Source organism: Procambarus clarkii, chromosome 13 (assembly GCF_040958095.1).
Source record: "Procambarus clarkii isolate CNS0578487 chromosome 13, FALCON_Pclarkii_2.0, whole genome shotgun sequence".
In the NCBI taxonomy this organism is placed as follows: Eukaryota; Metazoa; Arthropoda; class Malacostraca; order Decapoda; family Cambaridae; genus Procambarus; species Procambarus clarkii.
Window position 1 is genome coordinate 18408346 of NC_091162.1, and position 21692 is coordinate 18430037.

The 21692-nt window shown below is 43.8% G+C and overlaps 1 protein-coding gene across 1 annotated transcript in view; it reads right to left on the minus strand.

Annotated features, from left to right (window-relative positions):
- Positions 1–19382, minus strand: part of LOC123757227 (ankyrin repeat and SOCS box protein 14) — a 32061-nt gene extending 12679 nt beyond the window's left edge. The window contains exons 1-9 of the mRNA XM_045740718.2: positions 19107–19382; positions 17100–17214; positions 15488–15649; positions 14936–15045; positions 12284–12453; positions 11547–11726; positions 9975–10121; positions 8222–8330; positions 4134–4245 (exon numbers count right to left, since the gene is read on the minus strand). Of these exons, the coding sequence (XP_045596674.2) occupies positions 4134–4245; positions 8222–8330; positions 9975–10121; positions 11547–11726; positions 12284–12453; positions 14936–15045; positions 15488–15649; positions 17100–17214; positions 19107–19187 (1186 nt within the window). The 5' untranslated portion in view covers positions 19188–19382. The remainder of the gene's footprint in view (positions 1–4133; positions 4246–8221; positions 8331–9974; positions 10122–11546; positions 11727–12283; positions 12454–14935; positions 15046–15487; positions 15650–17099; positions 17215–19106) is intronic.
- Between the last annotated feature and the right edge of the window lie 2310 nt (positions 19383–21692).

The following is a 21692-nucleotide window of genomic DNA, read 5'->3' on the forward strand; positions in this document are numbered from 1 at the left end:
CTATATTACAAAAAATAAGGAGAAATGAGAACATTAGTAAACCAATACATATATGAACAACAGTATAGACAACCGAGCAGCTCTCGTTCCCTAAAGCTGTTCAGACTGAATTTACAATACTGTAACTACAACAATAATATGTCCCCCAAATAAATTTGATGGAAAAAAACATGACACCAAAGGGAACCACAATACATTATTTTATTTAGTTCATTCCTCATTAACATCACTATTTGTGCAATTTTTAACAATTCACAATCAGGACTAAAACCCACAGCAAAAGTTTCCTGCTATGCTACTGATTTAGTTTAGCTTGCACCTGTCAAAGATATACTGTACTGAAAATCAATGCAGTATTCTATGTGGAAATATGCTGCTACATACAGCCTAACTTTCAGTCCAAGTAAATATACTTGGCATTATTTAACACAAGTTTTGGATTTTCCGGGCTTGAAATTTCAAAGGTACTACATGGCTGGAATATGCATAGACAATTTTTTTACATGCCCGATGTTATTTTTCTGTGTGGAGCCCCTTCAGTTCCCTGGAGCTATCAGACTGATATGCGATATATTAGTCTGGGACATCAGTCAATTGGAGTTCAGTCTACCGGGGACCACGAGCCAGAACCTGGCCCCCCCCCCCCTTAGAGAGGCAGCGGGAGCAATGGCTCATGGAAACCCCCTTATACTTAGAATGCCCCTATGTCTGCCATCAACTGGGGTCAGCACCCAGAAAGGTAAGCATAACAAAACAAACCCCACATGGTAAGAAAATTGCAACTGAAGACCGAACAGAGGCAGAACTCCCCCAACCTAAAGAACAAGCAAATGTCACACCCCACTGCCGAGTCGCTTGTCCGCGCAGCCCTTCCTTCTCCTTCCCAGGAGAGGGAAAGCCCTGGACCTCCCCATGCCAGCTACTCAATACATCATCAAAACATCATGGCTGAGCATCAAAAACGTTGACTGAGCATCATGACGTTGGCTGAGCATCAAGACAATGCAAAAACTGCCGACCGGAGGGAGGGAAGTGTGCCAAGGAGCCTCTGAGGGCTCACCCAGAAAATGGCATTTAATTACATTCAACGCTGGTTTTCTATGGGGGAGCCCCTTCAGCTCCCTGGAGCTACCTAACCAAAGACAAGAAAAAGAGTGACTTACTCGGAAGGCGGCCGCCACTTGCTCCTCAACTCGAAGTCGAGACAACTGGCCGAGTTCCTGCGACCCAAAGCCACACACACAAACAACCAAGACCAGGAATGTTGACAAAATAACAAGCGACCAGGACCCTGTTAGATCTCCAAAATCCCCGAGCCCGAATGTCAGCCCAAGACATGATGCCAAAGACGGCAGTTAAAGCAGCAAACTTATGAACGTCATGGGCACGATGATAGTCTGCAGGCTGACTAGACCTAATAACCTGGTGGATGAGCTGGAAGGCCCGAGCCCTAGAACATGGAACGATGGAAACTGGATCAACTCAAAGCACGTCCCAGGCCACCGAAGCCGAGGCACGCAAATAACACCGAAGAGCTGCAACCGGACACAACACATGATGCACCCCCGCCTTACCAATCATCAATGACCCAAGGGCCCCTGAAAGCTGCCATCTTCTTCGCCAGAAAAGATGGAGACAGCTGCAACTGAACGAACTAACCACCAGGTATGAAGGAGTAGAAACCAAAGCCAGAGGAGAGCATGAAGCTCACCAACTCAACCCCCAGAGGCCAATGCCAACAGAAAAAGAGCCTTGGAAAAACAATCTTGAACCGAATGGGCCACCACAAGCCGAGAAGAGAAAAAAGGAAGCACCCTGTCCAAGGACCAGGACGGCTCAGGCAGCGCATGAGCAGGCCGGAGGTGAAACAAAGCATGAGAAAGCTTATGGAACAGGCTCTGCCAGCGCTGCACGACATGAGGTGACAGTATTAGGCATCAAATGACGGTCCTGAAAAAGCCAAGAAAGAAAATACAAGACAACCCAATCAGAAATAGAAGACAACCAATGTACAGTAGAGACAGAAAATGGCGAAAAGAATTGCCAAATCATTGACCCAGCAGGCAGCATGACAGAGGCAAAACAGGTAACTGTCATCCTGAGACATGGTCACAGAGCAGCCTTACCAAAGCTCAAAAGTTTGAGTTTTTTGAACTCAAAAGACGCATCCATTGGTCAAATGAGTACCAATGGGGATTTCCAGGGCTTGTAGGCTGACTGCTACAGGAAGCCCAGGTAAGGTACTGCAAAACCAGTTAGGCCCAAACTAACAAGGGAAAACTGCTAAAGCTGAACCCTTGCAACGTATGCAATCACGAGGGCCTAGAGGAGATTATCTTAAGAGGTTATCTCGAGATGATTTCGGGGCTTAGCGTCCCTGCGGCCCGGACCTCAACTAGGCCTCCTTTTTGTTACACACCCCTAGTAAACAGGCCGTAGCAGCTGTCTAACTCCCCGGTACCTATTTACTGCTAGGTGAACAGGAGCATCAGAGTGAAAGAAACTCTGCCCATTTATTTCCGCCTCCACCGGGGAGGCCAAAGAGGGCCACCAAAATAACAGAAGTGGACCAATAGCCGAACAAGGCAGACCCCCCCCTCCAGGCAAGGAAAACAAAGAAAATAAAACCCCGCAAAAGTACTACGTCCCCAGAAGGAACAGAAACTTGCCGCCGTGTAGGTAGGCAACCTGCGCAGTACATTGCGCCCCACCAGCAAACGATACCACCTCCTACCCCAAGGCCTAACAAAGGCCATGAAAACCCCAGCTGGCCCCAAGAGCGGTGTAATTACCAAGCAGCAAAGACCCCTATGGAAGTGTTTCCCGAAAGCTCTATGGAAGAGAAGCTAGAACTCAAGGATAGTACCTACACGGCACATAGGGAAGATAGCCCTAAGCGTATGCAACCACAGTACAGTACTCTCAAATTTCTCCTGGCTGCCGCACCACAAACAGCAGAACACACAGGGGGAACACTTCGGGACCAAAGAGCCAAAGCTCAACCCCTGCAAGCACAACTAGGTGAGTAGACCACTAAGGTACACAACTGCCAAGAATCTGAGGCCAGAGTCAACGACCACCCCAGATCGCATCAGCCAACAAACTGGAGGTGTTGAGAAGCCAGCGTGGAGAGTCTGGGGCTCTCCCCCTCGGACAAGCGGCGTGGCGGTGGGGTGTGACGTTTGCTTGTGTTTTAGGTTGGGAGAGTTTAACCTCTCTGTTCGGTCTTCGGTTGCAATTTTCTTACCATGTGGGATCTGTATTGTTATGCTTACCTTTATGGGTGCTAACCCCAGTCGATGGCAGACATGGAATACCCCCAAATATAGGGAGATTTCCAAAGGCCATTGCTCACTTTGCCTCTCTGAGGGGGCCAGGTTCTGGCTTGTGGTCCCCGGTAGGCTGAACTCCAATTGACTGATGCCCCAAACTAATATATCGCATATCAGTCTGACAGCTCCAGGGAATCAAAGGGGCTCCACACAGAAAAATAACATCGGGCATGAAAAAAAATTGTCTATGCATATTCTAGCCATCAGCCATCCTGTCTATGTATCAACATGTTGTATATTGGATGATAAAGTAGTAATTCTAGAAGAGATTCTGGTTTAGTCTGTCTTAGCCTCCTTGTGATTCAATTACCATGTTCCAAGGTTTCAGTACACACTTGAGAGATGGGTGTCAAGTTATCTGTGAAATACAATGTTTCCACCATGGTTGATACCTGGTTAACCTGGTTGATGGGGTTCTGGGAGTTCTTCTACTCCCCAACTACTTCTACTCCTTCTACTCTAGGCTGGTGGTTAACTTTCTGAACTGATACAATTCCAAATGTATACTATCCAAATTTCATTTCTTTTCACTACAGGTATTATGCGATAATCCTAAGCCATGAATATTTTACAATACTGAACATTTGAGAAAGTCAGTCCACAGGGAAAGGAGGGAGAATGAAAGAAATTTAATAAAAAGACAATCCATAGTAGATTATCACACAGGCCTGTGTAAGAAAGAAAGAAAGAAAGAAAGAAAGAAAGAAAGAAAAAAAAAAAAAAAAAAAAAAAAAAAAAAAAAAAAAAAAAAAAAAAAAAAGGCAACTCAATTGTTAAACTTTGACTACCATTACTACCAACCTCTGTCGATCATAAACTTTGCTGTGTCCACTCTCTCTCTTGTTAATGGCTTGGAAAGGAGAAAACCAAGTGGGGTATCAACTCTTGTTCCCAAATGTAGCACCAGAGGTACCTACAAAGAATTGTATACAAAAATTATGTTAGGAATTACTTTTTCCCATAGCCAAAACATCATCTCCTACTTTCTCATGGGCATATTATTCATCGTGGAAGTGCATAAAATCAGAGCTTAAGTATTTTTTAATGCATGGTCCACATACCTGCCTGGATTACCCAGTAGGAGTATGAATCTCTGTACACGCACACACACACATACAAATCTCCAATAAGCAGCCCGTAGCAGCTGTGTAATCTTATGTACCTATTTACTGCTAGGTGAACAGGCCCATCAGGTGAAATAAACTCTGCCTTGCCAGAAGAGAGCACGAAGCACCTCGACCCGACCCCTAGAGGTCAACGCCAACAAGAAAAAGAGCTCTGAAAACAATCCAGAACCGAAAGGGGCCACAACAAACCGAGAAGAGAAAAGAGCACCCAATCCAAAAACCCAGACGGCTCAAGCGGCGCAAGAGCAGGCCGGAGGTAAACCACGCCAGAGGCAGTTCGCAAATTAGTACAGAGGGAACACCAAAACCGAAGCAACCCAGAGGGGCTACGCCAGTGCCGCACAAGACAAGGCAACAGTATGTGGCAAGATGACAGCCCGGAATCTCCACAAGAGAAGGACAAGACGACGCCAACAAAATGTAACAAACCTATGAAGGGACAAAAAGAAAAAGGAAGGACCGCGAAAAAAACTACACCGCTGCCGAAACGAAGCACGCAGGTGGAACACCATCAACGAAGCCACCTGAACCCTAACAGATGGTGAGAGTCTTGAGGCAGAACCAAACCAGCCCCACCAAAGGCCGACCAAGAATGGGAAGAGGCGGAGCCGCAGGAAAACCTTGGGTGCGAACACCGAGCAAGCAGAGCCGGAAACCCAAGCTGGCAAGAAACGAGATGGAACGTCTGCCGTACAAAAAACTTCCCAATGCTAGCGAGCTTGTCAGGTGATCGGAGACACTGTGGTTCCAACGCGAGACTCATGAGAAGTGACCCCCCGAGATCAGGAACGCGCCAACTGGCAGGGTAAGCCAGGAAACCAGGAACCCAAACCCGGCAAGCTGGGAAAGAACCAACCCTGCGAGCAGACACGCACCATCCGGGAGGAACTCCCTGGGACCCCAGAAGGACCAACAAGTCCGACAATGAATGACAACTAGAAGGTGCCAACTAAAATGCCGAACTGCAGACGCCGCAAACAGCAAGGACAATTATGTTACAAAAAACCAGGGCCCAGGCCTAGGCCAACGAGGAAGCGAGCACCACGAGCCGAAATGTAAAGCGAAAAACAGGGACGCCGCATCCTGCAGGAGCGGCGAACGCAACCCCAGCAGGGCAGAACGAAGCACGCGATGCCGAGGAAGGCATTAGGAGAACTAACCAGGAGGTGAACAGCACGAAAACAAAAATGCACCGCCCGAAGAGAACACAAAGAAAAAGGCCGGAGCCAGGGCCTGAAACCCAGCACCTCCAGGCCCAACAAAAGAAACTGCAGGGGCAGGAGAGGAAGAATGGAAGCCACATCCTCCAGCATACAGGGCAACCCAGATGCTGGAAGTACCAAACAAGGAGAAGATGAAAATTCAGGACCATAACCGAACACAGGGGCGGGTCAAAAGCAGGGAATTGAACATGGACAAAGACCAACCTAGCATGAACATGAGTAGAGCCAAGAAGCACATACGAAAAAACACCAATGTGTAGTAGAGAATTTGAAAAACAGAAAACGCAAGAAAAAGACCAGAAAGACATTCCTAGCTGCTTGTGCTTTGACTAAGTATGTAGAAGCAAAATGAGAAACGAAGAAGACAGGCAGCAATCGGGAACGAAATGGACATGACCCACTACACAGAGAATCCAATGCAAACGGAAGGACTCAGCTAGGCACTGCACGATGGTCAAGGAACGAGTCATGAGGCAATAAAGGACCCAGGCACGGAAAGACTAAAGAATGACCCCAAAAAAATGGGGCCGTGCCCCACCGTGTAACGAACAACACAGACAGACAAGGAAGGTCACGGGAAGAAGCACACAACGAGTCAAACAAAACGCCACAACCAATCCCCAACACTCATCCAAAAACCACAAACCAGCACTTGGCTGAAAGACGCCAGACTGCATAAGCTCACCTGCAGAGTATAGGCACTATCGTGTCACGACACATCGTAGCCGAGAATATTCCAGGAGCATTGCTAATGGAATAAGGCCAGAGCCGCAGGTGCAGGAGAAGAGTATGGTAGAGACGGATGCGGCGCCACACATCCATATGCAGAGAAAAGAACTAGGCGTCCCCCATATAGTAGTAATCCAGAACACCCCCAGTATCTCTCAGACTGGAGAGATAAGAGGAGCGAGAGCGGCGAATCACCTGAGAGAAAAAGTATGTGGGACACCAACACTTGTGTACACCGTCCATAAACAAAAACTCCCACGGCGCATGCGCAGGACGCATAAGGTCCGACCACACAACCCGCCCGGCGGGGAGGGCATCAACTTGGAGTATATAAGGAACATTATCAATGCCGAGACAGAGCATGGAGAGAAAATTTAAGTACAAAAGAATGAGATATTACCGAAAACTAAGAAGAAGCACGAAAGAGGACCAACGAGTCCAAGAAAGGACTGGAGGTAAGCCTCACAGGAAGACGACAGACGTTCCAATAACACGGGAAGTATAGAAGACCTTCCCGAACCTTCGAGATCCTACAGAAGCAAACACAAAATCACAAAGGCTCAAAAAGGCACAGTCGCACCCGAGACCAAAAGTCATGCAGGATGCTGATACGAGGAGAACATGACCTCGACATGACGGAGAATCCATGTCCCAGAGAAGAAGGGCGAGAAAATGGAGAAGAGTACTCACCGACAGGACGGAACCGACAGACCCGAAGGGACAAGGAACCGAACCCAGGGAGGGGTCGACGCCCAACTACTCGTACGCAGAGGGGGAAAGGAAAAGCCCCACTCCCCGTAACTGCAAGCCTTGCCCAAAGGGTAGAAAAAGCCAGGCGGGGTCCAACGGGACCCAAGGCCCCCAAGTCAGCCCCTCCCCAGTCCCGGGAACCTCCATGGCAGGACCCGGGACTGAGCTGTACCCCCAAAGCCCCAGCCTCACAAGAAAAAGCCGGGGCAGCCAGAGAAATACTAAGGAAGGGAGCCGACTGGTAGACCCATACGTCACGGCTGGAGGAACAGGCTCGAATGCCTCCATCGCTATCCCAGAAGGGGGAAATCCCCGAGACCATCCGAGTTTCAAGACCATTGAGACCCCGTCCCGACCCTGAACCCACAGACAGTGCAGATCCGGATGCAGGGAGGAAGGGTGGGGAGGGGAAGGGGGGGGGGGACAGACTCAACCACAACAGGGAAAAGACAAGGGGGCGTGGACGGAAACAAAACTGAAGCGACCAACACCCCCATGCCCCAGGCACAACAACCAAACCAGGCAGCCTTGGGGCTTCCAGGGAGCCCCAGGCAGTGCAGTGACGTGGCGACGTCATGCTCGTTAGCGCGTTTTTATTTTGGGAGTTTTGTCCACTAGTTCAGCTCTCAGTAGCAATTTCTTAACCAGAATAGGGGTTTGTTTTGGGATGCTTACCTTTATGGGTGATTGACCCGGTCAATGGCAGACAGAAAGCTTCCAACGACATGGGGTTTCTATAGGCCAGTGCTCCTCGTGCCTCTCTGAGGAGGGCCAGGTTCTGGCTCGTGGTCCCCGGTAGGCCTAAAGAACTCCATACACACATGACTGATGCCAAAGTCTGACATTAGCAATACTGTATCCGTCTGGATAGCTCCGAGGAGTCGACGGGACTTCCCCAGAAAATAACAAATTCAGCCCAAAAGTACCAAAAGGATGTAACCAATTTAAGTTTACCAATCATCAAATGAAATTTTCCAATTTTGTTGTATTGCTAGGATGGATGCTCTGCTCAGACAAGTATATTACACCATACTAGATTACAAATTAAGAGGTAGCTAACCTGACGAAAGAGATTGACATCAACTTCATCAAGTGCAGCATTGCTACACTCCTGTAGGAACCTGTCCGGTGGCACTCCAGCCTCTACCAGAGTCCTCAAGCTGTTGAACCTGATGAATTATATCTTGATTAATGCTCACCTCAAATAAATAACTTTTTACATAACTGTTAACCACCTGAGAGTGGCTATCAAAACAATTGACATCTCACCTATGCATTCAAGAAAATTGTTCTTACAAAATACTGTAAACCTGTACATACAGTAAACCTGTACATACAGTAAACCTGTACATAAGTACATACAGTAAAACCTGTAAATACTGTAATATATTTTGCATAAAAAAAGGCCAAGTCCTTTCTGTCTTATACACAATCAGAGAAATCTCAGACTGAGTTTTAATGTATTTACAATTACACTTTGCAATCTTTTATAATTGTAATATTCATCTCTTGTTCCTCTAGACCTCATGTTATGGGCAATATTACATGGGGAAACAATTATTAAAATACCTATGCACAAATTATTTATATAACTGCTGCATTTTGATGTCCTTCTGTTACATCAATGATTTTGTCACAGTGATCAACAACTGCACTTGTATGCACTTGTTGCTGTAACTAATGTATATGATGCCTCATAATTTTAGGATTCATTTACACAAATATTTGTGTAAATAAACAGAATTTTACTATTTACTCTTATTATTATGGAACTAAATATTAATGAAGCAGGAAAGAAATAAGAATAGTAATTGGAGTGCGAGTTAACTCTCCCATGGGTTAACAATCGCAGGATTGAAAGCTGTCAAACATGGCATCAAATCCCGATTCAACATCATACCTTACTGGCCTCACAAAAGATCCACTGTAATTTCTCCATTTTAAGTTCATCTAAATCATCTTGTAGCAATTTTGAGTCTTCTAATAGATTTCCTACCATAAAATATTCATCAGTACATCAATATTCCATAAAATATTAGACCAGTAGTGCGAGTATACGGTATACAGGTGATTTCAGGTTAATAGTGTGGTTCATCCACTTTCAACTTTTTTGTAGGGCTGGTATTCAATCCCTGATGGTCCAAGTGGATTGGCACCATTCCTTCATTGTGATGACCAGTCATTATCAAGTCGCGTGTTGTCAACATAACTTGATAATGGTCCAGGACGGACCGAAACGTCGTTTTTTCATCTTCTGATGGGTGGTTTGGTCCTCATATCTTCAGGCCCATTATTGTGACTCATCTTCTGCATTCCTTCCTCGAGTCCTTGTACCCCTTTCCAAGTACGTACTGTCTAGCAATACTGGTTTAGCACGGAAAACAAAACAGAACTAGGCAATGAATTAAATATGTTATCCTAAGGCTAGTGATGCTCAATCCACTTAACATGACTTTTGACTATTTGCCTGCTTACTTTCCCACCTCCCTCTCTCTAAGTGTTCATATGAGTGGTGAAGCTGACTGATCCCAGCATGCTATCCCCTACTGATATCATTTGTAATTATTTACTTTATACCTTTGGAGTATAAGATGTAGGATTATTGACAGTTGTGAGTGATAGTGTATCTGTTCAAAAACCACGTAAACCTATTCCACAAAGCTCACTATATGGAGTGTTACCTATCCAACATAACATTAAGAGAGAGTTGCCATAACTGTATACTAAAGTTAGGCATCTCTATTCCCAGTCACACAAAAAATAAGCATACAGTATCTCTCCCACACCACAACCAGAGGACACAATTACTGTACCTATTCCACTCTACAGCCAAGTGGTAGAGGCTATACTTGAGAGTTTCTGTTGACTTGGGAACAAGAAGCTCCATGGAGGTGAGCCCGAGGAGCTTTTCTAAAAGATCGCTGCACCCTCGGTCAGCACTGGTCTCTCTCTCTTCTTCACTGCAACAATAATTTGGTTACAAATTATAACTGATAATAGTACTTATTCACTGCAAATTTAGCAAGATATACGTAATATATAAGAGAAATATTACAACGGGTAAACAAATATTTCCATTTACCTTAATATCCTACTTGTCAAAACTACAGTATACACTGTATATAAATATTATTGTATACACAGAATGCCTAAATAAGCTTAAATCTTACAACTGCACATAGCACACATTTTCCCTGTAAATATATATGCATGGCAATCACACTATTGTTAAAGTTCAATGGCTCCTAGTATGGCTGCCCTGCACATTCTAACACTGGATAATGTGCCAGACATGGCCCTAAATCTGCTTATTAAGGCCCTTGAAGGAAAGCAAGAGACTTGGGACTTTTTTTCAAGATGGGAGGACGGTTACTGGAGGCCTGAGGAAGCAAATGTGAGCCCCTTGTGTGTGTGTGTATGGGGGTTTTAAATTTTATGATAGGCCTAATTTTATGATAGGCCTAAAACAACGCTGGTTGTGGTGTGCATATTAATGAAACCGCCCTTGTTATGATGAGCAGTTGCAAGGTTAAGGACAAGGAGTTGGAGCTCCACAAAAAAATAAAACAGTCAGATGACCTTCAGGAGTACCTTGATGACAAGCAGCAGAGAGACAAGGTTAAGTCAACTGTATGGGAAGCATGGATAAACCATCCAGCATGAAGGCTCACTTAGAAGGTGTTGGTAAATTCAATACAAATCTTACAATATTGTCACAATCAAGTGTTAGTCATGATGAAATGTAACAAATTTAAATTTCTTCCCATTTGGCTGAGCACCTTCTTTGTGGACATGTTGCCTTTTGTCATCGTTGAACACAATTCTTGGAGAACTCTGTCATCCCCCGTGTCGATAGCCAACACTTAATATCTAGGCAGGCATTTACCAGATGTATCAAAATGAAGTACATTTTGATTGGCACATCCATATACAGTACTTTGGTTGATGAAAATTTTCAAAAAGTAATATTGCAGAGACTTACTTTCAGGCTAAAACTCCACAAAAGCAACATATTTTAAATCTGTAATTCCAAACTTTTTTGTTTGTTTTTTAACTTTTTAATTTTGTTTCCACTCGAAATAAATATTTTAAGGTTAGACAAGAAAAGGCAGCATGTGAAGGATGTCCTCAATTCTGGTTTCTACTATGGCAGACATTTCGAGTGCCCACAGGTACGTAGTTTAAATTTTATTTAAGTTACTTATTACTTCAATCAAAAAGTGAATGAGTATTTTAAACAAATCCTTTCAATGCTGTTAAAATATAAATTAGAATACAGATACAGTACTACATTCCAATTCAAAAAATATTTCCAGTATTGCTAAGCAAATCTACAAGGAAGGGGAAAAAAATTAATTTAATTCTAGACAAAAGGTAGAACTAACCTAAAACTGCACAACTGCTGTTCACTGTAATCCACACAAAATTCAATGGCAAAATGTAGTGCCAACACACCGTCATTTTTCATTATATTTACATCAGCACCAAGCTCTAGCAGCTTGTTTACCCCTTCCTTCCAATTGCTCTGAACAGCCAGCATGAGTGGTGTTGTGCCGTCCTGCATTCTAAAAGAAGGATAGTACAAAATACATTAATTGTTGGGTATTTAAAAATTTGTATCTGCTATGATACTCAAGTCCTGAAATAACATGGACTACTTTACATCAATCAATTAGTTTTCCAATTTAAGCAATTTTTCTACAATAAATGTTAAAGACAAATGAGAGTACATAATAAAGATTTCACATAGCACGAGTTTACTCAGGACATCCATGTTTAACAAATCTACTCTCATTCTTTTCTAGCAAATTTGAAAGTCAATGATGGAAAAGATTGCAACATTATATACAAGTATTTAGAGTTTAGTAAAGCCTTTGATGCTGTCCCTCACGAGAGGTGGATTAAGAAAGTCAAGGTGCATAGTAAAGGGAGAGATATTAAATTAGATTACGGCATATTTATCTCAAAGGAAACCGACAATCACCATAAAAGCAGTCTTGTTTCAGATAAGTGCCATCCATGGCTCTAACCCGAGACTTATATTGTTTAGTATGTTAAAATTTATTTATTAGGAGTCAGACTTCTCCACAAATAACCTACAATTAAAGATAAAATTAATTACCTTGCATTTACATTACTGCCTTTTTCCAAAAGCAGCTCAAGAACTTTTAGGGCATTTACATCTTTATTCTGATTGTATGTGAGCACGTGTAAAGCTGTCCGCTGAGAGTCGTCAAACTTGTTTACATCTGCACCTTTCTCCAAAAGCAACTCAACAATGTCCAATAAGCCCTGAGTAATGAAGAAGGTATATTATTATAAATTATATGCAGAAGATGATGAATTTTGCCAATGGGAAAGAAGATTAATGGACATTAACCAATGAAGTGCAACTATCTTAAAAATTGCCACCCTACCCTTGAGCAAAAAATCAGCTTTGAATGTAATGAAACGCCATTTTCTGGGGCGAGTCTCGGAGGCTCCCTGGAGCTATCCAGGCTGAATGGATATGTACAACTTTCTGGCATGAGTCAAAGTGCTTGGAATTCTTGCCTACCGGGGACCACGAGCCAGAACCTGGCCCCCCCCTCAGAGAGGCACGAGGAGCAATGGCCTATAGAAACCACCTAGTTGGGAGCATTTTGTGTCTGCCATCGACTGGGATAGGCACCCAGAAAGGTAGGTGCCCCAAAACAAACCCCTATTCTGGTGAAAATATTGATACCAAAAGCTGAACAAGTGAACAGAACTCCCTAAACAAAATTATCAAACTAGCATGACGTCATCACGTCGCCGCACCACCGTCTGTGCAACCCCCCCCTCCTCTCCCCTCCCTGGGAGGGGGAAGCGGGAGCCCCAGAACAACACCCAAGACAGCAAGGGGAACAGAACAGAAGGAACAGCAACACGGAATGCAAGCTGGAACGCCCCCCACCAGCGCCACCCAAGACGAGGCGACAGAACACGGCACCAGACGACGGTCTCGGAACAATCCCAAAAGGAAAGACAAGACAACCTTATCAGAGACCGTAGAACCCTTCGCAGTGATAGGAAACCGGAAGGACCGCGAGGAAACTACACACTGCCGCCGAGACGAAGGACACAGTTGGGAGACCAACAACGAAGTCACCAGTGCCCACACAAGCGACGAGACACTCGAGACAAAAACCCGAGACGCGAAGACTTGAGGGGAAGAACGAACCAGCCTCGTACAGAGCTGGACCGATCCGCAAAAAGAGGCGGAGCCGCAGGAAGACCCTCAGGATTGGAAACCGAGAAAAACAGCGCCCCCAACCAAGGCCGACAAAGAACCAGAAGGAACGGCCGCCAGGAAACTAGGAACCCAATCCCGGCGAAACGGAAAGGAACCAACCCGGGCGAGCAGACACACACACTGTCCGGGAGGAATTTCCCCCCTCCTTCCCCAGGATCCCTGAAAGACCAACAAGGCCAAACACCAAAGAGCCAGGTCACAGGTAGAGATCAATGAGGAAAATGAGCACCACGAACTAAAGCATGAGACGCGAAGCGAAAAACAGCGACCCCACAACCCAAAGGAGCAGCGCAACCAGCTCCAGCTGGGAAGAACGACACACGCGTCTCCGAGGTATACATGAGGAGAACAACGCCAGACATGTAACGCAGAAAAACAAAAATGTACGTCCAGAAAATGGAACAAGAAAAGCCGTAGTCAGGACCGGAATCCTAGCTACCCGTCGCAAGCCGTTGCAAGAAAAGGAACCAGGAGGGCAAGAACGGATGAACGGAAGGCCACAACCCGCAGGCATTGTAACACAGGTAGGCAAGAACTCCAAGCATATTGACTGATGCCAGAAAGTTATACATATCCATTCAGCCTGGATAGCTCCGGGGAGCCGACAGAACTCCCCCAGAAAATATATAACAAAATAAATAAATTAAATACTGTACATGCAAATTTATTCTCACTTGACCTGTACTTAGGAGAACTGATGGTGTATGTGGAAGGTGGTGAGGAAGGGAATGAGCGAGAAGAGAGTCCCCCATCCATAAAAAGGGGGGGGGGGACTCCCATTATGGACTTGCAGGGGAGTCCCCCATTCATAAAACTTCAAGAAATTGTGCTTCTGGGGTTCTTTTTCTGTTTTTTCCATTTCCCTCTTGAAGATCAAAGGATGCTTTTCTTACAAGAATACAGTGGAACCTCGAGTGACGAGCGGCATTACGCGCATTTCAAGTAACGAGCGAGTCACTCGCTGAAAATGTGTCTCGACTGACAAGCTTTCCCTCGATTAATGAGCATTCCCCCTGGTTCTCGGATACCTCCGACGACAGTTTTGTTGATGTTTCACAAGACGAGTTTTCCACATGACAAGCTCGGTGCCGAAACGGATTAAACTCATGAATCGAGGCGCCACTGTACAAGCATACCAAACACAGTAGTAAGAACAAACACCCAGGCACCACTTTCAGATTTTGCCAAGAGTTCTTTCTTCCATCTCTAACTGTTCTATTTCATTTTCTTTTTGTTTGGCTCTTATCACTAACCTAGTTAGGCGCCATTGTGACTAATTTATGCCAATGAGTACAAAGATATCGAAGGAAACACAAGAAATTTTACAGAGGATTTTAGTGGGGGGTGTGCACTGAACAACAGCTATTGGGAAACTGACCCATGTATATGTTCAAGTGCCATTCAAATGGCCAACTACCAAGGGTTTTTGGTCTCAAAATGTTAAAGTACTGAAAGTATGCTGAGCAAGTAACAGTATCACTGAAAACAACAATCACAAACCTTCGAAGCAGCAACATGAAGTGGCACACCGGAGTCGTAGTCTTCACGATTGGGGTCAGCTCCTCCATCCAGCAGATACCGAACTGTGACCAAATTCTCGTTTGCAACAGCTGAAGTACACAATGTAATCAATTTTTAAGCACAGAAAAAAAATATATTTTTAAAAATATAAGAGACCCTTTTACTTTTTTATAATGAAAAGAATCCATAAAACACACCTCATAATCTGAGGGAAATCAGTATATACATACATACCATTATATTTTTAATATCATGAACCTAATAAATATATTGGAAGATCATGAGAACAAAGGTAATCAATTGACACAGGAAAATATTACCCTTGATAAAATAAATAAAACAGTATGATCAAGTGGACAAAAGCAACACCTTTGCTGAAGAGTAGCAAAGATATGAAAACAAGTATTACAGTGCTGTATTTTGACTGTATTACAGTACTGTATTTTCTTTCTAATTTGATCTTTAATATATTAATTCAAGAGCAGTTATATGCAACATATTATTAATTCAATAGAACTCTTGAAAACACACCTGTGGGCAGTGGCAATGCCCAGTTATCTCCCCCTTTCATGTTGGCATCAGCACCCGCACTAAGCAGCAACTTCACTACTTCGCAGTAGCAGGGCTGTGGCTTACATGCTAACCGAAGGGCACTTGTACCATCATGTGATAGGGCATCAACATCCACATCATCTGAAAATATTTAATGTTTTATAAGTCAATCCTCCTCTTCATAAATTCATAGATGTGATTCAGAGAGAAACTTGCTGGAATGGCCCTCAGGTATATTTAGCAAAAGACTGTCCAGTGCAGCAGCATACTCACTGCATTACCTTGGTTGACCCTTGATGGGGGTTCTAAGAGTTCTTCTACTCCTCCCAAGCCTGGCCCAAGGCCAGGCTTGTGAGAGCTTAGTCCAACACGCTGTTGCACGGAGTGGCCCACAGGCCCACATATCCACCTGCAGATATTCAGACCTTTTGTACGATTACTTGACTCTGATATGCCTAGTTTTGCAGGCAGGTTCCTGAAAGGTGTCCCTGAATCTCCAGGATACCTATTGAAATATCTCGTTTCATCTGAGGTTCAGGGGACTGGTTGGGAATTTTTGTAGTCATGCTTTTTACTTTTTTGGGGGGAGGGGGTCTCCTTGTTCGCTTGAATCTGGCTACTTATATCTTTACCAAGTTAGCACAGATGGTTGTGACCTGGCTACATCTTTTGGGGGATTCGTTTCTTGGCTTATGTCAAGACTAGCTGGTTTGGGTTCCCAGCCAGTTCACGTGTCTGCAAGCAAGGAAGCTGGTCCTTTCCAAGCTTGTCTGTTTCAAGTTACTGGTAATCTGGAGAAAGCCCTGGTTGGTTTCATCTCAGGTTTGGACTTCACTAGGTCTTGTCTGGGATTCCTGGTCAGCTTCCCTTACCCTGCCATCTACAACATCTGCTTCGCCTGTAGATTCCTTTTCATCATCCTTCCTTAAAAAATACTGAAGAAATTGTTCACAACCTTTGTGAGACCAAAGCTGGAATATGCAGCGGTTGTATCATGTACATATTTTAAGAAGTACAACAAACTGATAAAGATGCAAACACATGTAACTAGATGGCTCCCGGAACTGAAAGACAAGAGGTACGTGGAGGCATTAAATATGCCAAAACTAGAAGATAGAAGAAAAAGGAGATATGGTCACTAAAAGAGTAATGGGACAAAATAGTAACGGGAATCAACAAAATTAATAGGGAAGAATTCCTGAGACCTGGAACTTCAAGAACAAAAGGTTATAGATTTAAACTAACTAAACAAAACTGCCAAAGAAATAGAAGAAAATTCATTTTTGCAAACAGTGGTAGATAGTTGGAACAAGTTAAATGAAAAGATGGTGGAGACCGAAACTGTTAGTGGTTTCAAAGCATTACTGTACCGTATATGACAGAGAGTACGGGGAAGACAAGATACCACAAGCTTAGCTCTCATCCTGTAACTACACTTAGGTAATTACACACAGGAAAATTCCACTGGATTATGGACTGTATCCAAAATGATTATTATACCAACACAGAAAAAGAAGTCCATGAGAGAAACTACTTTCTCTGTTCAAAGAAACTATGATTACATTTTAAATTGTTTTGATGTATCACTTACCTGCCAAAAGCAATAAACGAACACAATCAACATGACCACCAGCGGCCGCCTCATGCAGGGGTCGCCACCCTCGGTTGTCATGGCCATTAGTGGGACGACCAGCTTGCAGCAGCTCCTAAAACGTGTAGAGTAATGCATCACATTTTTATTTGAACAGTAAATTTGAAAGATAACTAAAGCCGAAGCCAAGAGGCACATCACATCACATGTCACTAATTAGTAATTACTGTACAAATGGTGACAAAGTATCCTAATAATAGGCACTCTCAACCGGTTGTTAGAATCTGGAGGATATTGATGCAGACCACTTCTTAAGATGCTTTTTCACCAGATGCTTTTTCACCCATGGGTTTTATAAACCTCATGGAATCGCCTACACGCTGAAGTCATAAATAATGTACCAAAATGGCTGAATTTCAAAATCCATCTAGATAAAATCATTGACAAATGTGAGTGCCTTTGACAAGCTGCCAGCTTCCTGTCCTCACTGAGGTAAATTTAGGCAAATTCAGATCCCATGCCCTTAGGCGGGGTTTCAATTGTTAAAATGGAATGCCTGTTATGCTTATCGAGGTTAGCAGATACTAGTCACTATGTACCCAAGACAGTTCGTCAACAAATTATAAAATTTACCAAACCTTATGTACCCTAACCCTGCCTAATCCAACCAAACCTATCCCAACCTATGCTAACACAGCCTGACAATATATATATATAATTTTTACAATTAGACATTCAAGAAAAATGAGGAGACCTTCGACAATCTGCCAGCTTCCTGTCCTCATCAAGGCCACTAGTGTTAGTGACTATCAGGTAAACTCAGGTATCTTGAGCTTTGCAGAAATACCTGTATGATTTGACCATATCCCAGGACATTTTAGCAGCACCAGGTGATGATGTCGGTGTTGTCACCTCAAATCAAATCGGTGTTGTCACCGATGGTCAAATCATATCATGGAATTTTGGTAAAGCTAGTTTTTAATTATCAGAAGCATGTACTGTATATCTTAGGATGAGTAAGCTTAGGTTAGGCTGTGTTAAGCTTGGTTTCTATTGTATTCCATAAGATAAAAGGTTAAGTAGATTTTAAAATCCATCTTGTGTTAGACGTGACTTATATCCGGTCACCAAACCAGTGTCTGGCCTAGCCAAACTACACTTGACCAATCGATTCAACACATAATCCACTATACTGTACCCAATTATTGGGCAAGCATATGGTTTACAAATAATAATAATAATAATAATTGAATTCATAAAATTGCTGTGAAAAATAAAATTCATATTTTATTCACAAAAAGTATGCATACAAAGAACTTAGTACAGAGGTATATTTGAAAGTATAGGGGTTGCACACTAAGTGAACCACAGGGGGGTTGCACACCGAGTGAACCACATGGAGGTTGCACACTGAGTGAACCACAGGGGGGGTTTCACACCGAGTGAACCACAGGGGGGTTGCACACCGAGTGCAACGTGACGTGACTTATATCCGGTCACCAAACCAGTGTCTGGCCTAGCCAAACTACACTTGACCAATCGATTCAACACATAATCCACTATACTGTACCCAATTATTGGGCAAGCATATGGTTTACAAATAATAATAATAATAATAATTGAATTCATAAAATTGCTGTGAAAAATAAAATTCATATTTTATTCACAAAAAGTATGCATACAAAGAACTTAGTACAGAGGTATATTTGAAAGTATAGGGGTTGCACACTAAGTGAACCACAGGGGGGTTGCACACCGAGTGAACCACATGGAGGTTGCACACTGAGTGAACCACAGGGGGGGTTTCACACCGAGTGAACCACAGGGAGGTTGCACACTGAGTGAAGCCACAGGGGTTCCACACTATGTGAAGCCACAGGGGGTTGCACACCGAGTGAAGCCACAGGGGTTGCACACTGATTGAAGCCACAGGGGTTGCACACTGATTGAAGCCACAACCACTTAAGACGTGCCGAGCCATAATAACTTCAATAACCTCAAACTCACCTTGAGTAGCCTGGCGTCCCCGAGACGAGCAGCTAGGCCCACCGAGGTGTTGGTGTCGTCATAGGCCTCGGTAAAGTCCATTATAGCACCCTCAGCCGCCGCCTTCACTTCCCCCTCCCCCCCAGGAGACGGCGAAGACCAGCGGTAATGGTTGTTGTTGTTGAAGATAAGGGTTGTTAGTGTAGGTTACCGTATGAACTACATTGTTCACCCCCGCCTGAGGACAGGCGGCTCCCTCCACACACAAGTGCCACTGTAAACAAGGGACCGCTTTTTCGTACACTTGGATTTCGTACACTACTAATCCGTCCTCTATATTTCGACTAATAGAACTATTCCGTAGTAATAGTAATGTAATGTAAAAAAAAAATGTAAATAATAGTGTAAAATAGTAATAGCACCCTGTAGTAATGTTGAATTTATCTTCTACTACTCTATAGTAGTCAGTGACTACTATAGAGTCACTGACTCTATAGTAGCCTAATGAGCTCGACAGGAAGACGGCGGTTTCGCTGCATGATGCAAGGAGGACGTGTTGCTCCGCATCTTCGTGTTTGCACGTGGCTGCTGCAGCTAGATGTTGTGAATTTGTTCTCGACTGTTGCAGTGATACAGTGCCTTTGTGTATCGAGGAAATGGCTGAGGCGGTCTGCCTAGGTGATGGAAGATCCTGTACTGGGCCTGGAGAGTGTGACAGTGGGGATGGCAGACAGGATGATACTAGGCCGTATCAAGCAGTAGTAAACAGATATAAACGGAGAAATATTCAAAGACAGCGAGACGAAGACAGTGAGGAGGAAATAACAAAGAGACCAAAAAATGAAGACATGCTCAGCAGGACGCGGGAGATGCAGACTAATGGAAGGAAGAGGCTGTTGTTCCCTACAGCATGTCAACTGAATTTCCATCAAAAGCTGGAGTGGACGGTTCGTTTGGCTAAGGAGTTTTTTGAATATGAACCACTATTCAAGGAGGGTCTTCACCGGCCCTATATAACAGTTGGGACAGAGGAGGCCGTGGAACACCTAACGAAGGATGGGTTTGAGAATATTGTGATGGTTACTCCGGAAAAAGGTATGATGTACACCAAGGTCATAGTGTTTAAGTATCCAACTTATTTGGATCCTGATTATCTATTGCTCAACAATGATAGTGTTGTTTGGGCAAAGAGGAACAGTGTTCGTGGTGAAAAACAAAGCCAGGTTGTTGCCTTGGTAAAGGGTGAGGCTCCAGAAAGAATTTTTGTGCAAGGACTAGGCTACAGGAAAGTTGTAAAATACATTGAGGAGCCCATATTATGCATGAAGTGTTCTCGTTGGGGACATATGGCTTGGAAATGCCAGTTTGACTCCAGGTGTCGGTACTGTGGTAAGAAACACGACTCTCGAGAGTGTAGAGTCAAGATTAAAAACGGTGAAAAAATCGTCCCATCTTGTTGCAATTGTCGAGGAAGCCACAATGCTGGTTCCTATCTATGTCGCATGAAGCCTCATCTGAGAGACTCGAGGACGGGTGCTACAAGCAGGATAGATGTATCCTCGAAGGAAGGAAAGATTGTGCAGCAGGAACATGGAGGAAACAGTTGGAAGCCAATGACAGCGCCTATGAACAATGTGTGGGAGAAAGGAACAGAGACAATTAAGGCGAGCCTAGGGAAAGTAGGAAATGCAGCTGAAAAAATTAAACCTTGTGGAAACAAGGTTCAGGTCAATATAGTGAACTCTGAGGTTGGTACTCAAATATTGGAATATCTAAAAAAACTAGAAAAGAGGATTGAGGCATTAGAAAAATTAACTATGGGGGGTAGACGGGGTGAAGATGGTGGTGAAACAGGACGTGAAGTGGAAAGTGAAACAGGACGTGAAATGGAAAGTGAAACAGGACGTGAAATGGAAAGTGAAACAGGACGTGAAATGGAAAGCCAAACAGGACGTGAAATGGAAAGCCAAACAGGACGTGAAATGGAAAGCCAAACAGGACGTGAAATGAAAAGCCAAACAGGACGTGAAATGGAAAGTGAAACAGGACGTGAAATGGAAAGTGAAACAGGACGTGAAATGGAAAGTCAAACAGGACGTGAAATGGAAAGTGAAATAGGACGTGAAATGGAAAGTCAAACAGGACGTGAAATGGAAAGTGAAATAGGACGTGAAGTGGAAAGTGAAACAGGACGTGAAATGTGCGTTGAAGAAAGTAAGGAAGAACATGACGTATTGATGATAGAGGATAGTCAGGAAAATGAACTTTCTAGTAGTGTTAGCGTTCAACCTTCTGTAGTGACAAATGTCGAAACAAAGGTTAAAGTAAAACGGTATAGAGAAATAAGAAAGAAATTAGATATGAATAAGATCACCTTTGATGCTAGTAGCTGTTGTGCAAATGAGGAGAAAGCAGAAATGTTACAGTGTTGGGAGAGTCTGTCTGAGAAAATCTCGTATCTCATGGAATGTGACAGACAGGGCAAAGGTAGTTTTATTAAATCATGGATGAAAGTAGAGTGAGAATATTATCTTGGAGCGTTAATGGGTTAAAATCTAGTGCGGTGGATGTACACTATTATACTCTTAGATAGTACTATATTAACCT